Source organism: Episyrphus balteatus, chromosome 1 (genome assembly GCF_945859705.1).
Source record: "Episyrphus balteatus chromosome 1, idEpiBalt1.1, whole genome shotgun sequence".
NCBI lineage: Eukaryota > Metazoa > Arthropoda > Insecta > Diptera > Syrphidae > Episyrphus > Episyrphus balteatus.
In genome coordinates this window covers 154,889,302-154,911,947 of record NC_079134.1, presented here as the reverse complement: position 1 = coordinate 154,911,947, position 22,646 = coordinate 154,889,302, and the positions used below count along the sequence as shown (strand labels likewise).

General features: G+C 29.4%; 1 protein-coding gene across 1 annotated transcript; it reads left to right on the top strand.

The window, feature by feature from the left end:
• Window positions 1-328: 328 nt before the first annotated feature.
• On the top strand, window positions 329-21,639 carry LOC129905929 (endoplasmic reticulum metallopeptidase 1). The gene is made up of 14 exons (XM_055981557.1): window positions 329-564; window positions 5,269-5,761; window positions 5,831-6,002; window positions 10,928-11,012; window positions 11,097-11,217; window positions 11,295-11,449; window positions 11,509-11,892; window positions 11,969-12,149; window positions 12,248-12,432; window positions 20,132-20,275; window positions 20,388-20,487; window positions 20,603-20,705; window positions 20,779-21,061; window positions 21,339-21,639. The coding sequence occupies exons 1-14, from the start codon at window positions 469-471 to the stop codon at window positions 21,504-21,506; spliced, it is 2,670 nt and encodes an 889-aa protein (XP_055837532.1). The 5' UTR covers window positions 329-468; the 3' UTR covers window positions 21,507-21,639.
• The last annotated feature ends 1,007 nt before the right edge of the window (window positions 21,640-22,646 follow it).

The window sequence follows — 22,646 nt, the reverse complement described above, 5'->3', positions numbered from 1 at the left end:
TCGAGTTAGCGTCTTAGTTCGATCGTAGACAGTCTATCTTTGAATCGCTTGAAATTCAAATAAGCACCCTCTTTGTCTAGATAACTTTCGATTTTCGTTAAATTTTTTGTGTTGTTTGCTAAAAAATGAGTTGTTCTACTTTTCAAAATTGCTGAATTTTCCAAATAAAAAAATAATATTTGATTAAATTCTAATCTTTACTGGCAACTATAAAAAAAAAAAAAATGGTAATAAAATAGTATTAACGAAAATGATAAGATAACTTCGATACCCCCAAATAAAATCAATCCCTCACACCTGCAAATATTCGAATCAAATAAAAATTCAAAAGCCAGTAGGTAACCGTTTGCCGAAGCTCATAGTTATAGTTTGTCAATTTTTCATTCTGGTTAATATTGGTTTTTAATTTTGTAAAATAAAGATAAATGTTTTAATATAATTAAGATATAAATTAATATAAATTTAAATATGGATAATACACCGATACGAAGGCGAATTATAACGCCAACTAGTGATCAACACAATACCGATCCATTGCTTGTGCATGCTTTCAATTATGAAGAGGTAATAATAATAAATAAGTTATTTATTGATTCGTCATGATTTTTGGACTTTGTACTTTTGGTGAATTGAAAATAACAACTATTACGTGCAAAGTCGTTGTTACTATGATATGATAAATATTTTGTGTGATTAAAATGTGGTAAAATCTATACCTTTTTGCTGAAGGAATTTGTAACCAAGTGAAAATATTTTAATTTATTGATATTTGAAATAAACAAAGTTATGTTCAATGAAGAATTTCAACAAAATTAATAACACTTTTTATGAGAAGTAGTTCTCCAAAAGCTTAAGTTTGATTTGACAGTTTTTTTTTATTGTTATTCGAAATGTTATCAAAATTTGAGGCAAATGAGCTCATCGGACACTGAGGCTATAATATACTTTATCGGAATAATTTCCTATATTTGTATTTTAATACGATAAGAAATTGTAAAATTCGTTTTATGCACACACTACTCATTTATGTACGGAAACGAACAATTACTGTTTTCGCAGGAATATAGTTACTATGTTCGAATTTTTAAGCTGCCCTATGTAGTACCTACATAGAAATTTGGAAGATGTAGGTACCTAACCTACTATACATATACATTAGGGTGCTTCTTAAAAATCAATTTTCGAAATTTTAATGGGACACCCTTTCATTTTGTTCTTCCTGCCTTAAATATAAATTGGGTAAATTTTGGGCCAGTTTACACACGTTCTAGGGGTCGCTACCACAATTCAAAGTTTTGAAAAATACACCGAATTTTGTTTTTTTTTTCCCAAAATTTTTTATCAGAATTAAGTACTTTATATTAAATCTTAAGCTGTTTTGAAAGAAATTTTGATAAAAAAAAAAAACAGTGGAATAAAAATTTTTGAATATTTTTGAATTCGACATTTTTTTGTGTTATTCTGTAGAATAGCTAACTAAGTAATCTTCTTTCGATCTTCTAATAAACAGTCAGTTAACTGTTCGACGAATAAAGTTATTAGGCTCATAAACAACACTGGTCAACAAGGTTTTTGCCACAAGAACCAAAATATACTTTTCTAGTAGAATCTGAATTCAGAAATATTTGATTGGCCTTCGTTTTTGAAATATTACCGTTAGAAAATGTCAAAAAACATAATTTTGGTTGTTTTCGAGGTTATGTTTTTATGTGGAGTAATTAATTGTTAATAAATTTGTAACTGTGCCTATAAGAGCTAGTTTAATTCTTTCAAAAAATGTTTAAATCTTTCCGATATCTCTTTTATTGCCCGAGATATTTAAAATTTAAGTAGCGGTCTTTGAATCAGAAACAACACTGGCCAACCAAATTTCACTTTTTTTGCCACAAGAATCAGAATATACTTTTCTGAAGGTTTTTGGGTAGCTGAACTCGAATCCACAATCAGAAAAATTCTATTAGCCTTTGTTCTTTCTTGCCTTTTTTCCGATTGCGGATTTGAGTTCAGCAGCTCAAAAACCTTCAGAAAAGTATATTTTGGTTTTTGTGGCAAAAATTCTTTGACCAGTGACTTAAACTTTAGATTAAATTTAGTTTCTCTTTGACTTATTAAATGAAACTTAAGATATCTCGAGCAATAAAAGAGATATCAGGAAAATTTAAACAGTTTTTGAAAGAAGAATATTTTTGTTCTTATAATAACCGTTACAAATTTGTTTATAATGAATTACTCCACATACAAACAGAACCTCGAAAACAGCCAAAATTACGTTTTTTGACATTTTCCAACGGTAATATTTCAAAAACGAAGGCCAAACAAATTTTTCTGACTTCAGATTCGGATTCAGCACCCCAAAAACTACTAGAAAAGTATATTTTGGTTCTTGTGGCAAAAAAAAAGTTAAATTTTGTTGACCAGTGCAATCAGAGAAAAACATTGAATTTTTCAATCAAGAATAATTTATTCTACAGAATAACAAAAAAAAAATTGTCAAATTCAAAAATATTTAAAATTAAACGTCATTTTTATTCATGATTGTTTTTGTTTTCTTGTGTTCCACTGTATTTTTTTCAAAATTCTTTCAAAACAGCTTTGACAACTGACACAATAATTTTGTTGAGATTATTCCTTAGAATAATTTTTATTCGTCTCTGAAAGAAGCAGATAGTTTTATTCTTAGTCGGCTATTACATGAAGCCTCAAGAGGCTTGACTCTTTTTTCGAATTTTCTTTTGATAATCATTCTGTGAGGCGCGTACTATTACACGATGCCTCTTGAGTCAAAGACTCAAATTTGACATTTATCCTTTAATTTAAGTATTGTTGTTGTTGTATTCCACCAAGAAGCAAAAAGAAATGGAAGGGAATGTTGAAAAAATAAAGAGTGGAAAAAGAAACGTCAAAAAAGAGTCTCAGAATTTTGGCCCACGACTCTCCGGTCGGATAATTTTTTGTTTATCTTCTTTCTCTCTTGCACTCATTAGTTTTGAAAAGAGGCGCGCCTCTTGAGGCTTCATGTAATAGCTGACTTAGGAATAAGCTATATCTGCCTGTTAAAAAATTGATTTTTTCTCTATCCTTAGGAATAAGTACTAACTGACTGTTTAACTGACTATTGAAAAATTGGCCCTAAGTTTAATATTATAGTTGAAATAGCAAATCTATTGTAAACAATTTGACGAACATTAAAAAAAATATTTAATGCATTGAATTTTTTTTGAGCAAAATTTTTAGTCCATTTTATTTAATAAATCCCTGTGAACATCTTTAACTCTCAAAGGATTCAAAACAAATAAGAAATAAATACACACACACAGCCACACAAAAATAAAAAATTGTTCTGACCTGGGGTGCTGAGGTAAATCCAAATTTTTTTTGGGTCTCTGAAACCGAATCATTAGTTTATTTTACCCCATTACGTCAGGTTTTCGATATAACTTCAAAAAAGATGTTCGCTTAAGGGGGGAAATCCCTCTGGAATTTTTTTTTTGCATTATTTTTTTTTTTTGCGTAATAAATTTATTTATCAACCGAAGAAACTATTTTCAATGGTCTTAGCCTTAAATGAAGCCTCAAAAGTGCCTAGATAGTCCCGAAACCAATGTGCTCCGAACCTACCATAGTACGAAAACGAAATCTTTAAACGCATTTTTTTCGAAACTAGTTTTTTTTCCGCGCCGTGCAATGTAACTCAAAAACTAATGAAGCTATCGACTTGAAATTTGAAGCAAATTACTCCTTAACTTATTGGCCACAACATGAACTTAAAAGTTGAATAAAATTTGTACAGTAAATATTTTTTTTAACTACTTCTTTGTAAAAAAAAATGTTTATTTTTCATTTTTTGATTTCTAATTTTTATTTTTCATTTAAAAAAAAAAAATTTTGGGTTCATGCAATGCGTACCTACTAATATCATCTAACGGATTTTGATTTAAGATGATTTCCTGGACCTGTGCATTGCACGGCGTAAACTAGAGGCGTCAACTTTGAAAGGCTCCAGAGCCGCCATTTTGTTATTTTTTCATTTCAAAAAAAAATTTTTTCAATACTTAATAATGTCATTAATATCTTGTCTTTTTCCAAATTTCAATAAGTGCTTTCAGTTTTTCATAAAAAAATATTGAAAAAGGTGTCGTCCAGAGGGATTTCCCCCCTTAAGGGTGTCTGGAATCTGGGAACACTTTTTTGAAATTATCTAGAAAATCTAAAATTGGTACGCAACCGTTTAGAGACTGTTGTTTTTCCTAGTAACAAAACTGACTTGCTGAAACACAGTTGGACTTGCATGGCTTACTTATTTTTCATTCTCTATCATCGTAATATAATTCAGTCAATAGAGAAAAATCTGATAACATTTTTGAGGTAAGCTAAGTTTGTATCCAGTTTTAATGAAGAGTTTATTTTCTGGTAAAAAAATATCACGATATAAAAATGTATCATATTTTGTTTTCAAGTCCATTAACCTTACAGCTATAAATATCGAATCATCCTCTTTTACTCAAAAGGCCGATCACCATGCCTGTAATAAAGATAAAAGATACATCATTGTTCTCAAATATTTTTCATGAGCTCAAAAGGTAGTGTCCTCTTAATAATTTACAATCGGTTAATTACTGTTTATTACTTTACTTCTTTTTTTTTTATTATAAGCGTTTATTCAGATATCTGATGTCCAAATTTATTGGAAATCAATATAATTACGAAAATTGCAAAAGATTGCTTTACATTTTATGAGAACTGCAATAAATCAATGAAGGAAAGATATGTACAATGTACAGAAAAGATGGTTCATAATAATCAATAATTTTGTCTAAAGTACTTTTGGAGACATTTTTGTCAGGTTCAAGCTTTCAGAGTTTCGGGAACCTACTGCATTTCAAACCAGTTGAATAAAGAAATGGAACAACACAAAGTGATTGTTTTGATACATGTAATTATTTTTTTTAAATATTTATTTTAATTAAATTTATCAGAACAAATTGTGGTTAAAAAAGTCTTTCTTAAAAAAAAAAAATAAAAACCTTGGACAAATGTTAGTTTATTTGATTTATTCCACCATTCTTGAAGAAATGGCGATAACAAAATCCAAAACAAAATGATTGATTACTCCCATAATTTGATAAGATCTGTTGTACCTCCAATCAAATACTATTTCAGCATTTTTATTACACAATACAATATTCCAATCACGTCACATACCAAAAATCTAACTAAAAATAAAAGTTAACATTCGCCTACGCAATCTTTTTTTTTTTTTCTTTCCAGGACAAACAACAACAACCATACTTAAAGTACTTTACAACAAAGAACAAAATCAACGCATATTGGGGTCCAGTATTCTTTATATTCTGGATACTACTCTATTATTGCATTGCAATACCAGCCTTTCATCATCTTCCGAAGCCAATTAACATCAAGGATGAGGCCAAATATCCTGATCGATTTATTGCCGAACGTGCCGAAGTTAATTTGCGTCGTCTTGTTGATATTGGTCCTCGGGTAGTTGGTAGCAAAGCTAATGAACAAGATACCGTAAACTTCTTCCTCGACACAATACGAAAGCTCAAACAAGACGCACATCCCGAAATTGATATTGAATTGGATGTTCAAGTTGCATCGGGCAGCTATATTCATTGGGAAATGGTTAATATGTATCAGGGCATTCAGAATGTTGTTGTCAAAGTTGGAGCGAAAAATTCAAATAGTTCGTCGTTTTTATTGATTAATAGTCATTATGATTCGGTTCCTGGTGGACCAGGTATGTGTAATGAATTGTGTTTGTGTAGGTTTTTTTTGTTTAATTGAGAGGAAAATATTTTGTTTGTAGGTGCTGGTGATGATGGTACAATGGTTGTTATTATGTTGGAAGTCCTGAGAGTTATATCAAAAGCAAGACCTTTGAAGAATCCAATTGTGTTTCTATTCAATGGAGCTGAAGAAAATCCATTGCAAGCTTCACATGCTTTTATAACGCAACACAAATGGGCAAAGAATGCAAAGTAAGTACATGTCTTGATTTTAATTGAAAAGTTGTGGCAAAAGACATATGTATAAAGGCAAGTTGTTGCATAATGTATCTATATCAGAGAACATTAAAATAAAACTTAAATTTTCAAAACGAAAAATTGCACGAACTCGAAAGTGAGGTTATATGATTTAAAAATGTATAGTTTTTTGCATTGAAATTACAGTAAAAAAAAATATTAAATTATTTCATGCTGTAAGTTCTAGTTTTTAGTTTATAAATAGTATCTGTTTTAGAATGATTGAAATTAAAGACAAACGCAAAATATTTCAAAACGTTATAATTTAATCTTTTAATTAAACAAGAAATCAAACTAAACAAATCAATTATTTTATAAACAAAATTCCATAGGAATATTCCCTATGCAAAAATCGACCGGCTGTTTTGGTGGTTGCTAAGAAAGTGAAAGAGTAAAACTCTTATCACTCATATGGTACATACACATTTGCTAAAACCATTGCACACGTCACCATTAGCATTGATCGGCATTCACATTGCGGTGATTTGTTTTTCCAATGACCAACGGTTTCAGCAAATGTGTATGCACTGCATTTGCAATGAATACACAAAAAAATACAATGCTTATGATGAGACCAAAGATAAGAGGATTAACTAATTTAACAAAACCAATGATATTACAAACAAAAACCGACATAGGAAACATACCATAAGGTAATGCAAAATGTTTGGCAATTGTAGAAAAAATTAATATGTTTTAAGAAATTAAATGAAAATGAAATTATAAATTAAATTGAAAACTAATTGAAAATAAATTAATTAAATGTAAATAGAAAATTATTTAACTCAAAACAAAAAATAAATACATAAACAATAACTGCTGCGTTCCTCAACAGTATCACAGGTAAAAATTCCGCAAGATACGAACAAAGTTTAGGCATAATTGAAACAAGAACAAAAAATGTATGGGATGTCTTTTTGTATTAAGAAAAAAACCAAACACTGACAACTTAGCTTCAAAAAGGACTTTAAGTTGTAGAAACTAAGTAAAATTTCAAACAACATCTTATTTGAGCACAAAAAATAACGATTTAACAAAATTTAAACTGACAGAGCTAATCCCATAGCCAAAATATTAGGCACCCCAAGAAAATGCATTTTTGGATATATCTACTTATTGAAAGCGTGAAATTGTTTAAGGTTGCATATTTTTTTTTTGACGTGATAACGTCTTATAAATCGATTAACCATGGCAGCCACCATGAAAAAGTTACGCCATTTTCTCCCGTTCCACATGAAATTTTTAGATTAACCTAAAGTTGTATACAAATGAAGGATTTTTTAAAATTCCGTCATTTAATAGGGTAAATAGGGGTAAAACAAAATTGAAAAAAGTGACTATTTTCTAAATGCGATATTGTAGAAAGTTGAATTTTTTTTTAATCGATAGATTAAATTCTAAAAAAATTCAAAATCAAGTTATAAATGGTATAAATAAACATGAGGTAGACCTTTGACAAAGTAGTGATTATAGGTAAGGGAAATTTTTTTGATAATTTTAAAAATGCCGTCCGAAATATAATGAAAAAAAATTTAGAGGTCTGATACAGATTTTTTTTAAGTCTCTGCGTTTCGAAATATGAATTTATGAAAAACACCTACTTTTTTTTGGGGTATTTTCAAGTGAGTTTTTATTTTTAATTTTTCTTAAAATTCAAAAAATCTCAAACTTATAAAAGATATAGTCTATAACCGTGCGCATACACGTATTTTAAAATGATTTTTGACTGAATAATGAGAAAAGCAAGTTTTTTGTCCCTAGTTTTTTGACTGTTTTTAACCGTGTTTTATTTTTATCTTTTTTTTCAACAGATAAATAAATGAAATTTATATTGTAGTCAATTTTGTCAATTTCAGTCACAATTTTGAGATAACGGTAAAATAATGTTCTATTTTTCACACGTTCTTACTTTTGATTTACAGTAGATACAAATTTAATTTTCCTTTAGCTGCGTTCCTTTGGAAATATTTATCTACTTTTTAGTACTTAAAGCTGCTTTGAACTACTTTTTCAGTATAGCAAAAGTAGTTCAAAGTAGTTTTAAGTACTAAAAAGTAGATAAATATTTCCAAAGGAACGCAGCTATCATTGAGCATGCTGATAGGTAATATTACCTTTCATTTGATATATCACACATGACGGTACATTTACTACAAGCTACACAATGTTAAATTAAAAAACTTCAGAAATACCTCAAAACAAAATATTGCCCATAACTCCCACCAGTGTATTCTCAGTTTGAAATTTCGACATGGTTGGTTTTAAAAAATTCTAACTTTTTTTGTAGGAATCATAAAAATATGATGGAAGAATAATATGAAAGGTGTAATAAGCTTTCTTATGATATAAAATTTAATATAGGTTGATAAATAAAAAAATTAATTTAATGGCGTGAGAAGATAAAAAAGATTGATATATTTGCATTTATTAATGAAAACTGATTGGGTTCAAAAAATTCTAGCTCTTTTTTTAGACATTGCACAGACATGGGCGATACAAATATTTTGAGCTGAAATAATAGGCTTTCAGATGGTATAAAATTTATTATAGGTTGTTATATAAAAAAAAATGGATTTTTGGGTGATAGAAGTGATTTTTTCACTTTTTTCAAAAGAAATGATTGTTTTTAATTAATTATTTTAATCCTTTTTGCACATTGTAAAAATTTAAAAATGGTTTTATTCTTTAGAAGTAATATTTGGCTTTTTAATAGCATAATTTTTTTGTAAGCTTTTCAAATAAAATAAATTGCACGACTGGGGTCGCACGTACTTGCTCTTATGCTTAAAGTAACTATAATGTTAAAGCTTTTTATTCAAGAAATTTAAAATTTGATATTTTGAAGAAATTTCATAAGTAGTATAAAAAAAATTAAATTTGTTTTTTATAATTAATTAAATTCCGTTTTAAATTATCTTAAAAAAAAACAAATATGCCATTTTATTTCTTGTATAAAAAGGTATTTTTAGAAAAAAAAATTTCGAAAATTGTAGGAGCCGTTTTTTAAAAAAATAATTTTTTATACATAAAAATTTTTTAACATTTTTCAAAAAAAAAGTTGGTATGCCATTTTGAAGAAATAATTGATTTACACATATAAACTAAATTTCAAAATTTTTCGTTGATCCGTTTTCAAAAAATAGATTTTCAAAAAAAAAATTTTGAAATATTTTTTAAAAATCCAAAAATGCGTTTTTTGAAAATTTTCTAAAATTTTAATATTGCCTTTACTTAAACACTTTTGTATTAAAATCGGGTTAATGTTGTACGAGATATTCAGAAACGAAAAAAACGGTTCTATGGCAGGTACCGTTAATAACGCTACAAAAAATATTTTTTTTATTTTAAAAGTTGGTTCTTATGTGTAATACTACAAACAAAAATTTTAATCAAAATCGTTAGAGCCGTTTTTTAAAAAAAAATTAACTTTTGTATTTCCGTTATATGGCAAGTACCGTTAGTTTTGGTCATAAAAAAAAAATTTCAATTTCCCCTCTAGGGAATCACCAAAAACGGCTAACTACAAAGTTTGAAGAAAATCACTTCACTTGTTTAGGCTGCAGCTCCAGATAGAGACAGACAGACAGAATTGCCGGACCCACTTTTTTGGCATTCTCCTCATGTAAAATTGTTATCTCGAGTTCGATTTTTTTTACGAATCCTAAACTTGCCCTATAGTACCTATATCGCAAGTAAAAAATTAATATAATGAGAAAAGAAAAAAATGTTTTTTTAACTTTTTCTTGTAAATTATGATTGTTTGAAATAAAGAAACGCTTCAACTGACTCATTTTCAACAAAAGCACGCAACTTGTTTTCTTACGACGTTATCACGTGATCGTCCGTAAACCGGCTCTACAGATAACCACTTTTTTTTATTAAATCAAGACACAATTTTTGACATTTTCATTAAATTTTACTATTTTCTGCAGTAAAAAACCACAAAACAACAAAATTTATGAAAAATTTCAGCTAAATTGCTCAAAAAAAAATTAAACTTAGAATAAACTAAGTAAAACATGTTCGACCTTTAGCTATAATTCAAACTTATGATCCGTATGAGCAAATTTGCCTAAGTCTGTCGTAGGTACTAAAACTACAACTATTTTCGACAAAAAAAAAATACAATCAAGAAAATTTTTGATAGGTATACCTACATACATATTTGTATGAGTTGAGTTTTGGGTATACTTTTTTTTAAAGTTCAATGTCTATTGTGCTTTACTAGTTCGCAAAGTCCAGGTTTTGAGTGTCTTAAATATGTATTGGATGTTATGACTCAGATAGAAAAACTTAGAAAAAAAAAGAAAATAAGGAATTAAAAATGATGTTATCACCTTTTGAAAATTCACTTTTCACTCCTTAATATTTGCAATGCATAGGTTTTGTTGTTATTGCATTAAAAACCATTACTTCTGACAAATTATTTCAAGAAAAACTTAATGATATTTTACCCTAAAGTCTTAGTTAATCAAGTGCAGGGGTTTTATTATATATGTAATTCAGCTTACCTACATGTATTAGAATTCGAATACAGAAAAAAATATGGAAAAAACTGTTTAGCCTATTTGATTAAGAGCCAATTATTCCTACGGATAAAAGTTTTTTTGTATATTAATATTTATTCTTCTGATAGTCTAATTGCCGATTGAAAAATCAGAACTTAAAGTAAATATTATTTTAACTATTTCATTCATAGATTTTTTCATTTTGTTATAAATTGCCCTAAGAAACTTTTCTAATAACATCCGTTCCGTATCTCACCCGTGATATAAAAAGACAACCATTTTTGTACATACTTTTTTGTATTATTTATTTTTCTATCCGAAAATATTTAAATTCAACTCTAATAAAAGAAATACTCAACATCATTATTAAAGGGCACTCATCAATCTGGATTCAGCTGGAAGTGGTGGTCGGGAACTTCTCTTTCAATCTGGACCTAATCATCCATGGCTTATGAGAGTATGTGACACCCAATCCAAACTTATCATCAACTTTTCTCATTAAAAATGTTTATATATTCTTTTCCCACATAAACTCGCTCAGTTATATAGAAAAAGTGCCATGCATCCTTTTGCATCAACTGTTGCTGAAGAAATGTTCCAAAGACATTATATTCCATCCGATACGGATTTCAGAATATTCCGAGATCATGGACGTGTTCCTGGTAAGTCTTTTTCTTTAATATTGAAAATTCTCAGTGTGTGCAAACACAAAGTGATATTATTTTCAAATCTAATTAAGGACTCGATATGGCTCACAACTACAATGGATATGTCTATCATACACCCTTTGACCGTCCCGAAATAATACCTCGAGGAACCTTTCAACATACCGGTGACAATGTCCTGGCACTTGCCAGAGAAATAGCCAATGCACCTGAACTCGAAGATCCTTCAGTAAAGCTCTCTGACATTTCATACGAAAATCCTTCAATTTAAAAATTCTATATTTCTAGCAATTTGCCGAAGGACACACTGTCTTCTATGACTTTTTAGGATATTTCCTTGTCTTTTACAGCGAGATGGAAGGTATCATTCTCAACATCATCGTTTGCATCATAGCAATCAGTTCGATTACTGCCTCCTTCTTTATGATGTCCCAAATCACTGGCCTATCGGTTGACAGGATAATCAAACGAGCTTCGATTCTATTTGGAGTTCATGTTCTCGGTTGCATTGCTGGGATAACGCTCACCTTTTTGTTTGGCATGTTCATGGATTTGGTGCATATGCCATTGTCATGGTTCACAAATTCATGGCTAATACTTGGCTTGTATTTCTGTCCACTATTCTTCGGACTGGGCATTGTTCCAGCTATATTCATTGCCAAAACTAAGGATGTGAGTATATTTTTTTTTTTCGTGTGAGATATCAAAAGGACATTCACCTTGATTTATATTAAATGGATTTTTGCAGGATCGTCTGCCAGTTTCATTCAGAGTGCAGCTTTTGCTGCATGGTCATTGTCTATTCTTGGTCATGTTAACCTTGATAATGACCATTTGCGGTATTCGTTCAGCATTTTTATTTATGCTGACGATACTATTCTATTCAATGGCTCTTATAATCAACCTCATCACAAAGTTGCACAACCAACGTAAGTTTATATCGATAAACAAAAAAAAATATAAATGATGACGTCTGTTATTTTTTGTTATTTTTTTTTACTTCGTTTTGTTTTCAATATTATTTCAGCCCTTGTTTGGATGCTGCCACATATTTTGTGCCAAATAATTCCTTTCCTATTTTACGCCTACTTGTCGCATGGATTTTTTGTTGCCTTCATTCCGATGTGTGGACGTTATGGCGCAAAAACCAATCCCGAGTTGATTATTTGTGCTTTTACTGTGGGTGTTGGCATTTTATGTGGAGCCTTTATGGTAAGTAAGAGAAGATCAAGGATATAAAGAATCGTCAATCAACAAATCGTTTTAAAAAAAAAAAAAGGTTATATCATCATCATCAGGAGATTGTAAAAAAAAGGGACTGAGAGAGTCCTTTTTTTATTCTTTTTATGTTTTGAAAAGAATTTCAAAACAACATCAGGTGTAGATTAATTTATTTAATTGGCTATTTCAAAAAGGATCGATTTAGTTACTTACACGTCGGAAAGTACGTAGATTATATTTTTATAGAGTAATGAAGGGACAGGACAGTTTTTCTGTTTTGAGTTATTTTTATCCTGCAAATAATTGAAGAAAAGTTCACTGAAAAAATATATTTTGACGGAATTAGCAGGTTTAAATAGATTTTAAAAGAGTTTAGACAAAAAAAAAATTACCTATAGAAAATTGTCAAATTGCAAACAAATTTCGAAAAAAAACCTTTTTGCATTGATTACTCAGCAGCCTGACCTCAAAGGAACTTTTGCTTTTCACCGATTAATCGAGCTTGAAGAGACATTTCTTTTGATATCTCACTTGAGGGATTTGGAGAAAATTTTTTAAAATGCAATTTTTTGGGGCAAGGGGTAAACCTTAAAATTTTTTCGAAAATTTGAACAAAAAATGGATTTTTAATTTTGGGCTTTCATTTGTGTATAGAACTTCAAGAGATCTTTCTTTTGATATCTGACTCGATGTGTTTGGAAGAAATTTTATAAAATGCATTTTTAAGTGGTAAGGGGTTAACCTAGGATTTTTTTTCGAAAATCCGAACAAAAAATGGATTTTTTAATTTTGGGCTTCATTTTTGTATAGAACATCAAGAAACTTTTCTTTTGATATCTGACTCGATGTATTTGGAGGAAATTTTCTAAAATGCATTTTTAAGTGGCAAAGGGTTAACCTAGGATTTTTCGAAAATCCGAACAAAAAATGGATTTTTTAATTTTGGACTTTCATTTTTGTATAGAACTTCAAGAGTCTTTTCTTTTGATATCTGACTCGATGTATTTGGAAGAAATTTTCTAAAATGCATTTTTAAGTGAAAAGGGGTTAACCTAGGATTTTTTTCGAAAATCCGAACAAAAAATTGATTTTTAATTTTGGGCTTCATTTTTGTATAGAACATCAAGAGACCTTTAATTTGATATCTGACTCGATGTATTTGGAAGAAATTTTCTTAAATGCATTTTTAGTGGAAAGGGGGCTAACCTATGTTTTATTTGAAAATCCGAACAAAAAAAGGATTCTTTTGATATCTGACTCGATGTATTTGGTTGGAGGAAATTTTCTAAAATGCATTTTTAAGTGGCAAAGGGTTAACCTAGGATTTTTTTTCGAAAATCCGAACAAAAAATGGATTTTTAAATTTGGGCTTCATTTTTGTATAGAACATCAAGAAACTTTTCTTTTGATATCTGACTCGATGTATTTGGAGGAAATTTTCTAAAATGCATTTTTAAGTGGCAAAGGGTTAACCTAGGATTTTTTCGGAAATCCGAACAAAAAATGGATTTTTAATTTTGGGCTTTTATTTGTGTATAGAGCTTCAAGAGATCTTTCTTTTGATATCTGACTCGATGTATTTGGAAGAAATTTTCTAAAATGCATTTTTAAGTGGAAAGGGGTTAACCTAGGATTTTTTCGAGAATCCGAACAAAAAATGGATTTTTAATTTTGGGCTTTCATATTGTATAGAGCTTCAAGAGAACTTTCTTTTGATATCTGACTCGATGTATTTGGAGGAAATTTTCTAAAATGCATTTTTAAGTGGTAAGGGGTTAACCTAGGATTTTTTTTCGAAAATCCGAACAAAAAATGGATTTTTTAATTTTGGGCTTCATTTTTGTATAGAACATCAAGAGACCTTTAATTTGATATCTGACTCGATGTATTTGGAAGAAATTTTCTAAAATGCATTTTTAAGTGACAAGGGGTTAACCTAGGATTTTTTTCGAAAACGCGAACAAAAAATGGAGTTTTAATTTTGGGCTTTCATTTGTGTATAGAACTTCAAGAGTCTTTTCTTTTGATATCTGACTCGATGTATTTGGAAGAAATTTTCTAAAATGCATTGTTAAGTGGCAAGAGGTTAACCTAGGATTTTTTTCGAAAATCCGAACAAAAAATGAATTTTTAATTTCAGGCTTTCATTTTTGTATAGAGCTTCAAGAAACTTTTCTTTTGATATCTGACTCGATGTATTTGGAGGAAATTTTATAAAACGCATTTTTAAGTGGCAAAGGGTTAACCTACACTGAACCAAATCCTTACGTAAATACAACGAAAAAATTCGTTGAGCCAACGAAAATTTAATTAATTTTCAGCCGATGAAAAATTTAATTGGCTCAACGGAATTTCTTTCATACGTTAATGAAGAACTTCATCAATTAACGAAAACTTTCGTATTTTAATGCAATTTTTCATACAAATTTTTGATCGAGAATTAATGAATTTTTACATCACTTTACGAATTTTTTTCATCAATTAACGTAAAATTTAATTAAAACTTTCGTAAGCTAACGAAGTTTTTCGTAAATTTTATGAATATTTTAATTAAATTACGAAAAAATATTACGAAACTTTTAGTTGTATTCATTATTTTTTTAGTAGATTATTTTTACATTCTTTTCGTAGAATTACGAATTTTTTCGTTAACCTACGAATTTTTTCATTCATTTTTCTTTTTATAAATATTTAATTGGACCTGTTAAATCATTGATTTAATAGTCCAAACAAAAAATTGGCATTTATCCCGGTGGAACTCACTTGGACTCATCAGTTGACTGACTTATCGTGAGACACCTTGTCAATACGCAAATATTGTTTATACTCAGCCCAACTTACATAGATTTTTAAACAAAAACATAATGTGAACTATATCCAGCAAGATTCAATTTTTAATCATTAAAACAGAAATGCACCCAAGGCTACGTTTTTTTTTGTAAGGCAACGATTTTTTTTCGTTAACTGATGTATTTTTTCATAAGCCGATGTAATATTTCATTAGTATATGAAGAATTTTCATAAGCTTATGAAGATTTTCGTTAGTTAATGTTGAATTTCATAAGTTAATGAATTTTTTCGTTAATTAAAACTTTGATAAAGTAAGGAAAAAATTCTCATTTTTATTCTTTAAAATGAGTATGAAATTTTTCGTTAAGTGATGAATCTTTTCATTAAGTTGGATTTTTTGGCACTAGGTAGGGAGAAAAAGTGTATGAAACGTTTTCATTAATTGATGAAGGTTTTCATATTACGAAAAATTACATATTTTCGTTGAGCCAACGAAAGTTTCGTTGGGCCAACGAAAATGTAGTGTATGAAAGGATTTTCGTAATTTTACGAAATTTATTATTTTCAGTGTAGAATTTTTCGAAAATCCGAACAAAAAATGGATTTTTAATTTTGGGCTTTCATTTTTGTATAGAACTTCAAGAGACCTTTAATTTGATATCTGACTCGATGTATTTGGAAGAAATTTTCTAAAATGCATTTTTAAGTGGCAAAGGGTTAACCTAAGATTTTTTCGGAAATCCGAACAAAAAATGGATTTTTAATTTTGGGCTTTCATTTTTGTAAAGAGCTTCAAGAGACTTTTCTTTTGATATCTGACTCGATGTATTTGGAAGAAATTTATTAAAATGCATTTTTAAGTGGCAAGGGGTTAACCTTGGATTTTTTCGAAAATCCGAACAAAAAATGGATTTTTTAATTTTGGGTTTTCATTTTTGTATAGAACTTCAAGAGACTTTTAATTTGATATCTGACTCGATGTATTTGGAGGAAATTTTCTAAAATGCATTTTTAAGTGGCAAAGGGTTAACCTAGGATTTTTTCGGAAATCCGAACAAAAAATGGATTTTTTAATTTTGGGTTTTCATTTTTGTATAGAACTTCAAGAGACCTTTAATTTGATATCTGACTCGATGTATTTGGAAGAAATTTTCTAAAATGCATTTTTAAGTGGCAAAGGGTTAACCTAGGATTTTTTCGGAAATCCGAACAAAAAATGGATTTTTAATTTTGGGCTTTCATTTTTGTAAAGAGCTTCAAGAGACTTTTCTTTTGATATCTGACTCGATGTATTTGGAAGAAATTTATTAAAATGCATTTTTAAGTGGCAAGGGGTTAACCTTGGATTTTTTCGAAAATCCGAACAAAAAATGGATTTTTAATTTTGGGCTTTCATTTTTGTAAAGAGCTTCAAGAGACTTTTCTTTTGATATCTGACTCGATGTATTTGGAAGAAATTTTCTAAAATGCATTTTTAAGTGGAAAGGGGTTAACCTAGGATTTTTTCGAGAATCCGAACAAAAAATGGATTTTTAATTTTGGGCTTTCATATTGTATAGAGCTTCAAGAGAACTTTCTTTTGATATCTGACTCGATGTATTTGGAGGAAATTTTCTAAAATGCATTTTTAAGTGGCAAGGGGTAGGGTTTCCAGAACATCTCTTTTAAAGAGAACATGTTCTCTTTTTCAACTCTGATCTTTTTTACACTCTCTTTTTTCATAATATTCTTTTTTGTTCTCTATTTTTCAAATGTCCTCTTTTTAGTATCTTTTTTTATTTTCGTCCATAGTTTTTCAAGATTGTTACGATTATCTGTCTCGTTGTTTCAACTATCAAACTCTGCTCACTCACAGTTAAGGTAAAGTGTTCATCGCATTTAAACTCAAAAGAGGTTTTCTGTTTTTCGTTTTCGATCTACATATTTTATAATTTCTTTTTCTATACGGATCTCCAGTTTAATTGCCTTTTAGCTCGATTTTTGTATCTAAGTAATTTTTAACAATTTGTTAAAAAGCTGACTTGTGCAGTTATTCCAAAGTTTACTTTTCTAGAGAAGTTAAACATCCATTCAAAAGATTTACAATAACTGAGAATATGGACGCGTTCTTCTTTGAAAAGATTTGATCATTTTTATCGTAATTCCTGTGTCCCAGATCCACTACTTTTAAGTAACTCTTTAGGAAAAATAAATTTGTTCTGCTTATGTGACGTTAGCTTTTGCTTTTTCTTATCAATTACTCTATTTTTTGTTCTTTGTTTTTTTTTTCTTGTAAGTCCTCTTTTTTTAAAGGTTCTAGAGTAAAATGTTCTCTTTTTATTAAGGTCCCAAATGGACACCCTACAAGGGGTTAACCTTGGATTTTTTCGAAAATCCGAACAAAAAATGGATTTTTAATTTTGGGCTTCCATTTGTGTATAGAACTTCAAGAGAACTTTCTTTTGATATCTGACTCGATGTATTTTGAGGAAATTTTCTAAAATGCATTTTTAAGTGGTAAGGGTTTAACCTAGGATTTTTTCGGAAATCCGAACAAAAAATGGATTTTTAATTTTGGGCTTTCATTTTTGTAAAGAGCTTCAAGAGACTTTTTTTGATATCTGATTCAATGTATTGAGAGGAAATTTTCTAAAATGCATTTTTAAGTGGCAAGGGGTTAACCTAGGATTTTTTCGAAAACCCGAACAAAAAATGGATTTTATATTTTGGGCTTTCATTTTTTTATAGAACTTCAAGAGACTTTTCTTTTGATATCTGACTCGATGTATTTGGAAGAAATTTTCTAAAATGCATTTTTAAGTGGCAAGGGGTTAACCTTGGATTTTTTCGAAAATCCGAACAAAAAATGGATTTTTAATTTTGAGCTTTCATTTTTGTAAAGAGCTTCAAGAGACTTTTCTTTTAATATCTGACTCGATGTATTTGGAAGAAATTTATTAAAATGCATTTTTAAGTGGCAAGGGGTTAACCTAGGATTTTTTCGGAAATCCGAACAAAAAATGGATTTTTAATTTTGGGCTTTCATTTGTGTAAAGAGCTTCAAGAGACTTTTCTTTTAATATCTGACTCGATGTATTTGGAAGAAATTTATTAAAATGCTTTTTTAAGTGGCAAGGGGTTAACCTTGGTTTTTTTCGAAAATCCGAACAAAAAATGGATTTTTAATTTTGGGCTTTCATTTTTGTAAAGAGCTTCAAGAGACTTTTCTTTTAATATCTGACTCGATGTATTTAGAAGAAATTTTCTAAAATGCATTTTTAAGTGGAAAGGGGTTAACCTAGGATTTTTTCGAAAATCCGAACAAAAAATGGAATTTTAATTTTGGGCTTTCATTTGTGTATAGAACTTCAAGAGACTTTTCTTTTGATATCTGACTCGATGTATTTGGAAGAAATTTTCTAAAATGCATTTTTAAGTGGCAAAGGGTTAACCTTGGTTTTTTTCGAAAATCCGAACAAAAAATGGATTTTTAATTTTGGGCTTTCATTTTTGTAAAGAGCTTCAAGAGACTTTTCTTTTAATATCTGACTCGATGTATTTAGAAGAAATTTTCTAAAATGCATTTTTAAGTGGAAAGGGGTTAACCTAGGATTTTTTCGAAAATCCGAACAAAAAATGGAATTTTAATTTTGGGCTTTCATTTGTGTATAGAACTTCAAGAGAACTGTCTTTTGATATCTGACTCGTTGTATTTGGAGGAAATTTTCTAAAATGCATTTTTAAGTGGCAAGGGGTTAACCTAGGATTTTTCGAAAATCCGGACAAAAAATGAATTTTTTTACTTTTGGGCTTTCATTTGTGTATAGAGCTTCAAGAGACTTTTCTTTTAATATCTGACTCGATGTATTTAGAAGAAATTTTCTAAAATGCATTTTTAAGTGGAAAGGGGTTAACCTAGGATTTTTTCGAAAATCCGAACAAAAAATGGAATTTTAATTTTGGGCTTTCATTTGTGTATAGAACTTCAAGAGAACTGTCTTTTGATATCTGACTCGATGTATTTGAAGGAAATTTTTCTAAAATGCATTTTTAAGTGGCAAGGGGTTAACTTAGGATTTTTTCGAAAATCCGAACAAAAAATGGAATTTTAATTTTGGGCTTTCATTTGTGTATAGAACTTCAAGAGAACTGTCTTTTGATATCTTACTCGATGTGTTTGGAGGAAATTTTCTAAAATGCATTTTTAAGTGGAAAGTGGTTAACCTAGGATTTTTTCGAAAATCCGAACAAAAATTGGAATTTTAATTTTGGGCTTTCATTTTTGTAAAGAGCTTAAAGAGACCTTTTTTGATATCTGATTCAATGTATTTGGAGGAAATTTTCTAAAATGCATTTTTAAGTGGCAAGGGGTTAACCTAGGATTTTACGAAAATCCGAACAAAAAATGGAGTTTTAATTTTGGGCTCTCATTTGTGTATAGAGCTTCAAGAAACTTTTCTTTTGATATCTGACTCGATATTTTTATAGGAAATTTTATAAAATGCATTTTTAAGTGGCAAGGGGTTAACCTTGGATTTTTTTTCGAAAATCTGAAAAATTTAGATTTCTATATTTTGTTGCTAAATGCATACACCTGTTCATTATGAACTCATCTATAATTCAAAACTTGTTTCGAGACCTTAATACGAAGAAATCTGCTTCCAAAATAAAATTTGAGGAAAAAATTTTTTAAAAAACATGTTTAGATGTAAATAACTCAGCAACCAGACCTCATAGAAAGTTTTGATTTTCATCTTTTAATCCAGCTTAAAAAGGCCTTTCTTTTAATATCTTACTCGATGGATTTAGAGGAAGTTTTTTTGAAATGCTAACAAAATTATAGGACATTCCCTTATATAATATTTCTGCAATTTTATATTTTCAAAACAATCAATAATACTAATGAACTTTTCACTTACAGATGCCCGTGTTGAACCTTTTCAAAAAGTCAAAAACCCTTATCTCATCATTGCTCGTTATAACTGTATTTTTCATCATCCTAGCTGCAACACCAATTGGTTTCCCATATCGTCCTGAAACATCAGTTCAACGATTTTCGATTTTGGTAACTATATTACATAGACACACAAAGACTTATGTAGAAATACATAAATTTCTCTTGTACTACTTCTGTATAACAATTTCCAACTAACCTGCCTTTTTTGTACCTTTTAAAGCACACTCGAAGAGTATTCCATGAAGCAGACTTATCAGTGCGTAGATTGGAAACAGGATATTTCATATTCCCCAACGATAGACGAACTTATTCCGTGAAACGTAAGTACTTTTAACTTTCCATCTATCTGTCTGTCTGTCTATGAGAGCATATCCTTCAATAATATAATAATAAAAAATGGTTGTTTGCATGTTGCAAAATGGGAATCATTTTCAGAACAAGCACTCAACATGACCAAAGCTCGAACCCTTACCACAGATTGTGAATCTGAAGTATTTTGTGGTTTGCCTGTTTACAATCACAGGTGGCATAAGTCAAGGTAACATTATTTGCAAATAGGAGAAAGGATATGAAGAGGATAACTTTTGTTTGCTTTTTTTGTGATATTGCAGAATCTATAGTTTATGGATTCCAGGACCAGATCCGGTATTTGATAAACTTCCGCAACTGACAGTTGTTTCGAAAAATCAAATTTCGAAAACTAAAATTCGATATGAAATGAAACTTTCTGGGCCTGATCATATGAGTATATTTATAAATCCATTGCATGGAGCGAAAGTGAAGGATTGGACCTTCCATAAGACACCATTACGATTAGACTGGGAAGCACCATTTTTCATTTATTTCTCATATGGTATTGATCCAAAGCCTTTGAGCTTCTTCGTGGAACTTGAGGTAAGTAAGAAAAAACTTTTAAACACAATTCTTAAAATTGTATACCATTGTTGCAATTATTAAAATTAATTTAATGAGTCAGCTTATTATGCATTATTATCGAGAAGAATTTTTATTGATTACGTAGGTACACTAAATCAATAAATTCCAATAATGAAGTTATTATATCATTAATTTAATCATATTTAATTCATAATTTCTGGTATACAATAATTCTCTTTAATGACACTTTTGTTTAATAAATCAATCTTATTTTTCTGTTTGTTTTTTATTATAGAGAACTACTGGTGATTGGAGTTTAGAAAATATCGAATTTGGTGTTAGTGGTCATTGGAATCATCATGATAGTATGAAAACTCCAGAATTTAAAACATTTTTGGCAAGTTTTCCAGACTATGTCGATACAACTGCATGGCCAAGTTCATATGAATCATGGAAGTATTAATTATTGTTAAGAGATTTCATTTTTTAGTTATTTTTCTGTAAAAAAAAACTTAATTTTCTTCAATTGTTGAATGATTCATTAATTATTCGACTGTGAGGCTTTTCTAAATAAAAATAAAAATGTAAAACAACTAGAGGTAACTTTTTTTTTATTTATTTTGAAGCTTGAAATATTTCTTGGTGCACTGGTGATTACTTATTCTTGATTAAACCTTGTAAGAATGGAACTTATATGTGTCGTTTGGAAGTTAGTTCAAAGTTTATAGACCCCAAAAGTATGCAATATTTTCTTTAAAAGGTGGTTAAGAACAACATTTTGAAATTGCGGTTTTTTTTCGAAATGATTTGGAATGTACATTGTGCTGTTTTTGCCCTAGACCCCTTATATATCCTTCTGCCTGTTGTTGAGAAAAACCTTAACTTTTGAGGTTTGTCAAATTTGAGGTGCGTATACACTCATATTTACTCGTAAGTCTATTATCAGGGGAGTAGCTACCGCTGTATCAGCTGTATCCATGTAACAGGGCCCCCGAGATGTAGGGGCCCCCAAAAAATTGATTATCGAAAATTTTCTGAGTCCAAAGATTAAACAAATGCGATTGGAAAGTGAAACCTGCTTTCAAAAATAAATGGAGAAGCTGTTTTTTTATGAGTCGGTACAAGTAAAGAATTTCAAATCCGTAATCGTTTGAAATCGAAAATTTACAAAATGATTCCATAAAAGAACTTACTAAATTTGTACTTACTTTTGCGGATATTTTGTGGTGAAATACAAAAAAAAAAAAATAAACTCAAAAATTGTAGCTATAGTTAAATGCTAATTTGTTCCGCAAAGATCATAAAAGTAGTTTTATATTTCAACTTTAAGTTTAAAAAGTGCACTTCGGTTTTCTCAGGCCAGTGGAGAAATTTAAAAAAAAAAGTAGGTAAGTACTTTTTAAATTTTTTTCAGTAGACAGTGGAAATTTTTGAAAACAAAATGTTTGGTGTAAGCCCCAACTTTGTAGTTCAAATACTTTTTAAAATATTCAAGATTTTGTTAATAAAAAGAAAGTTAGTTCAAAAGAGAGCTTTCAAAATACTTTCGAAAAAATGTATAATTCTGAGGTTACCACACTTTTCAAGCCAAAAAATTGAAAAA

What these genes read in the sequence shown, in the direction of transcription:
- LOC129905929 (XM_055981557.1), top strand. Translation starts at nt 469, where the DNA reads ATGGATAATACACCGATACGAAGGCGAATTATAACGCCAACTAGTGAT. An exon ending in CTGAACTCGAAGATCCTTCA is followed by an intron (nt 11,450 to 11,508) that starts GTAAAGCTCTCT and finishes CTATATTTCTAG; the next exon opens with CAATTTGCCGAAGGACACAC. An exon ending in ACGAACTTATTCCGTGAAAC is followed by an intron (nt 20,488 to 20,602) that starts GTAAGTACTTTT and finishes AATCATTTTCAG; the next exon opens with AACAAGCACTCAACATGACC.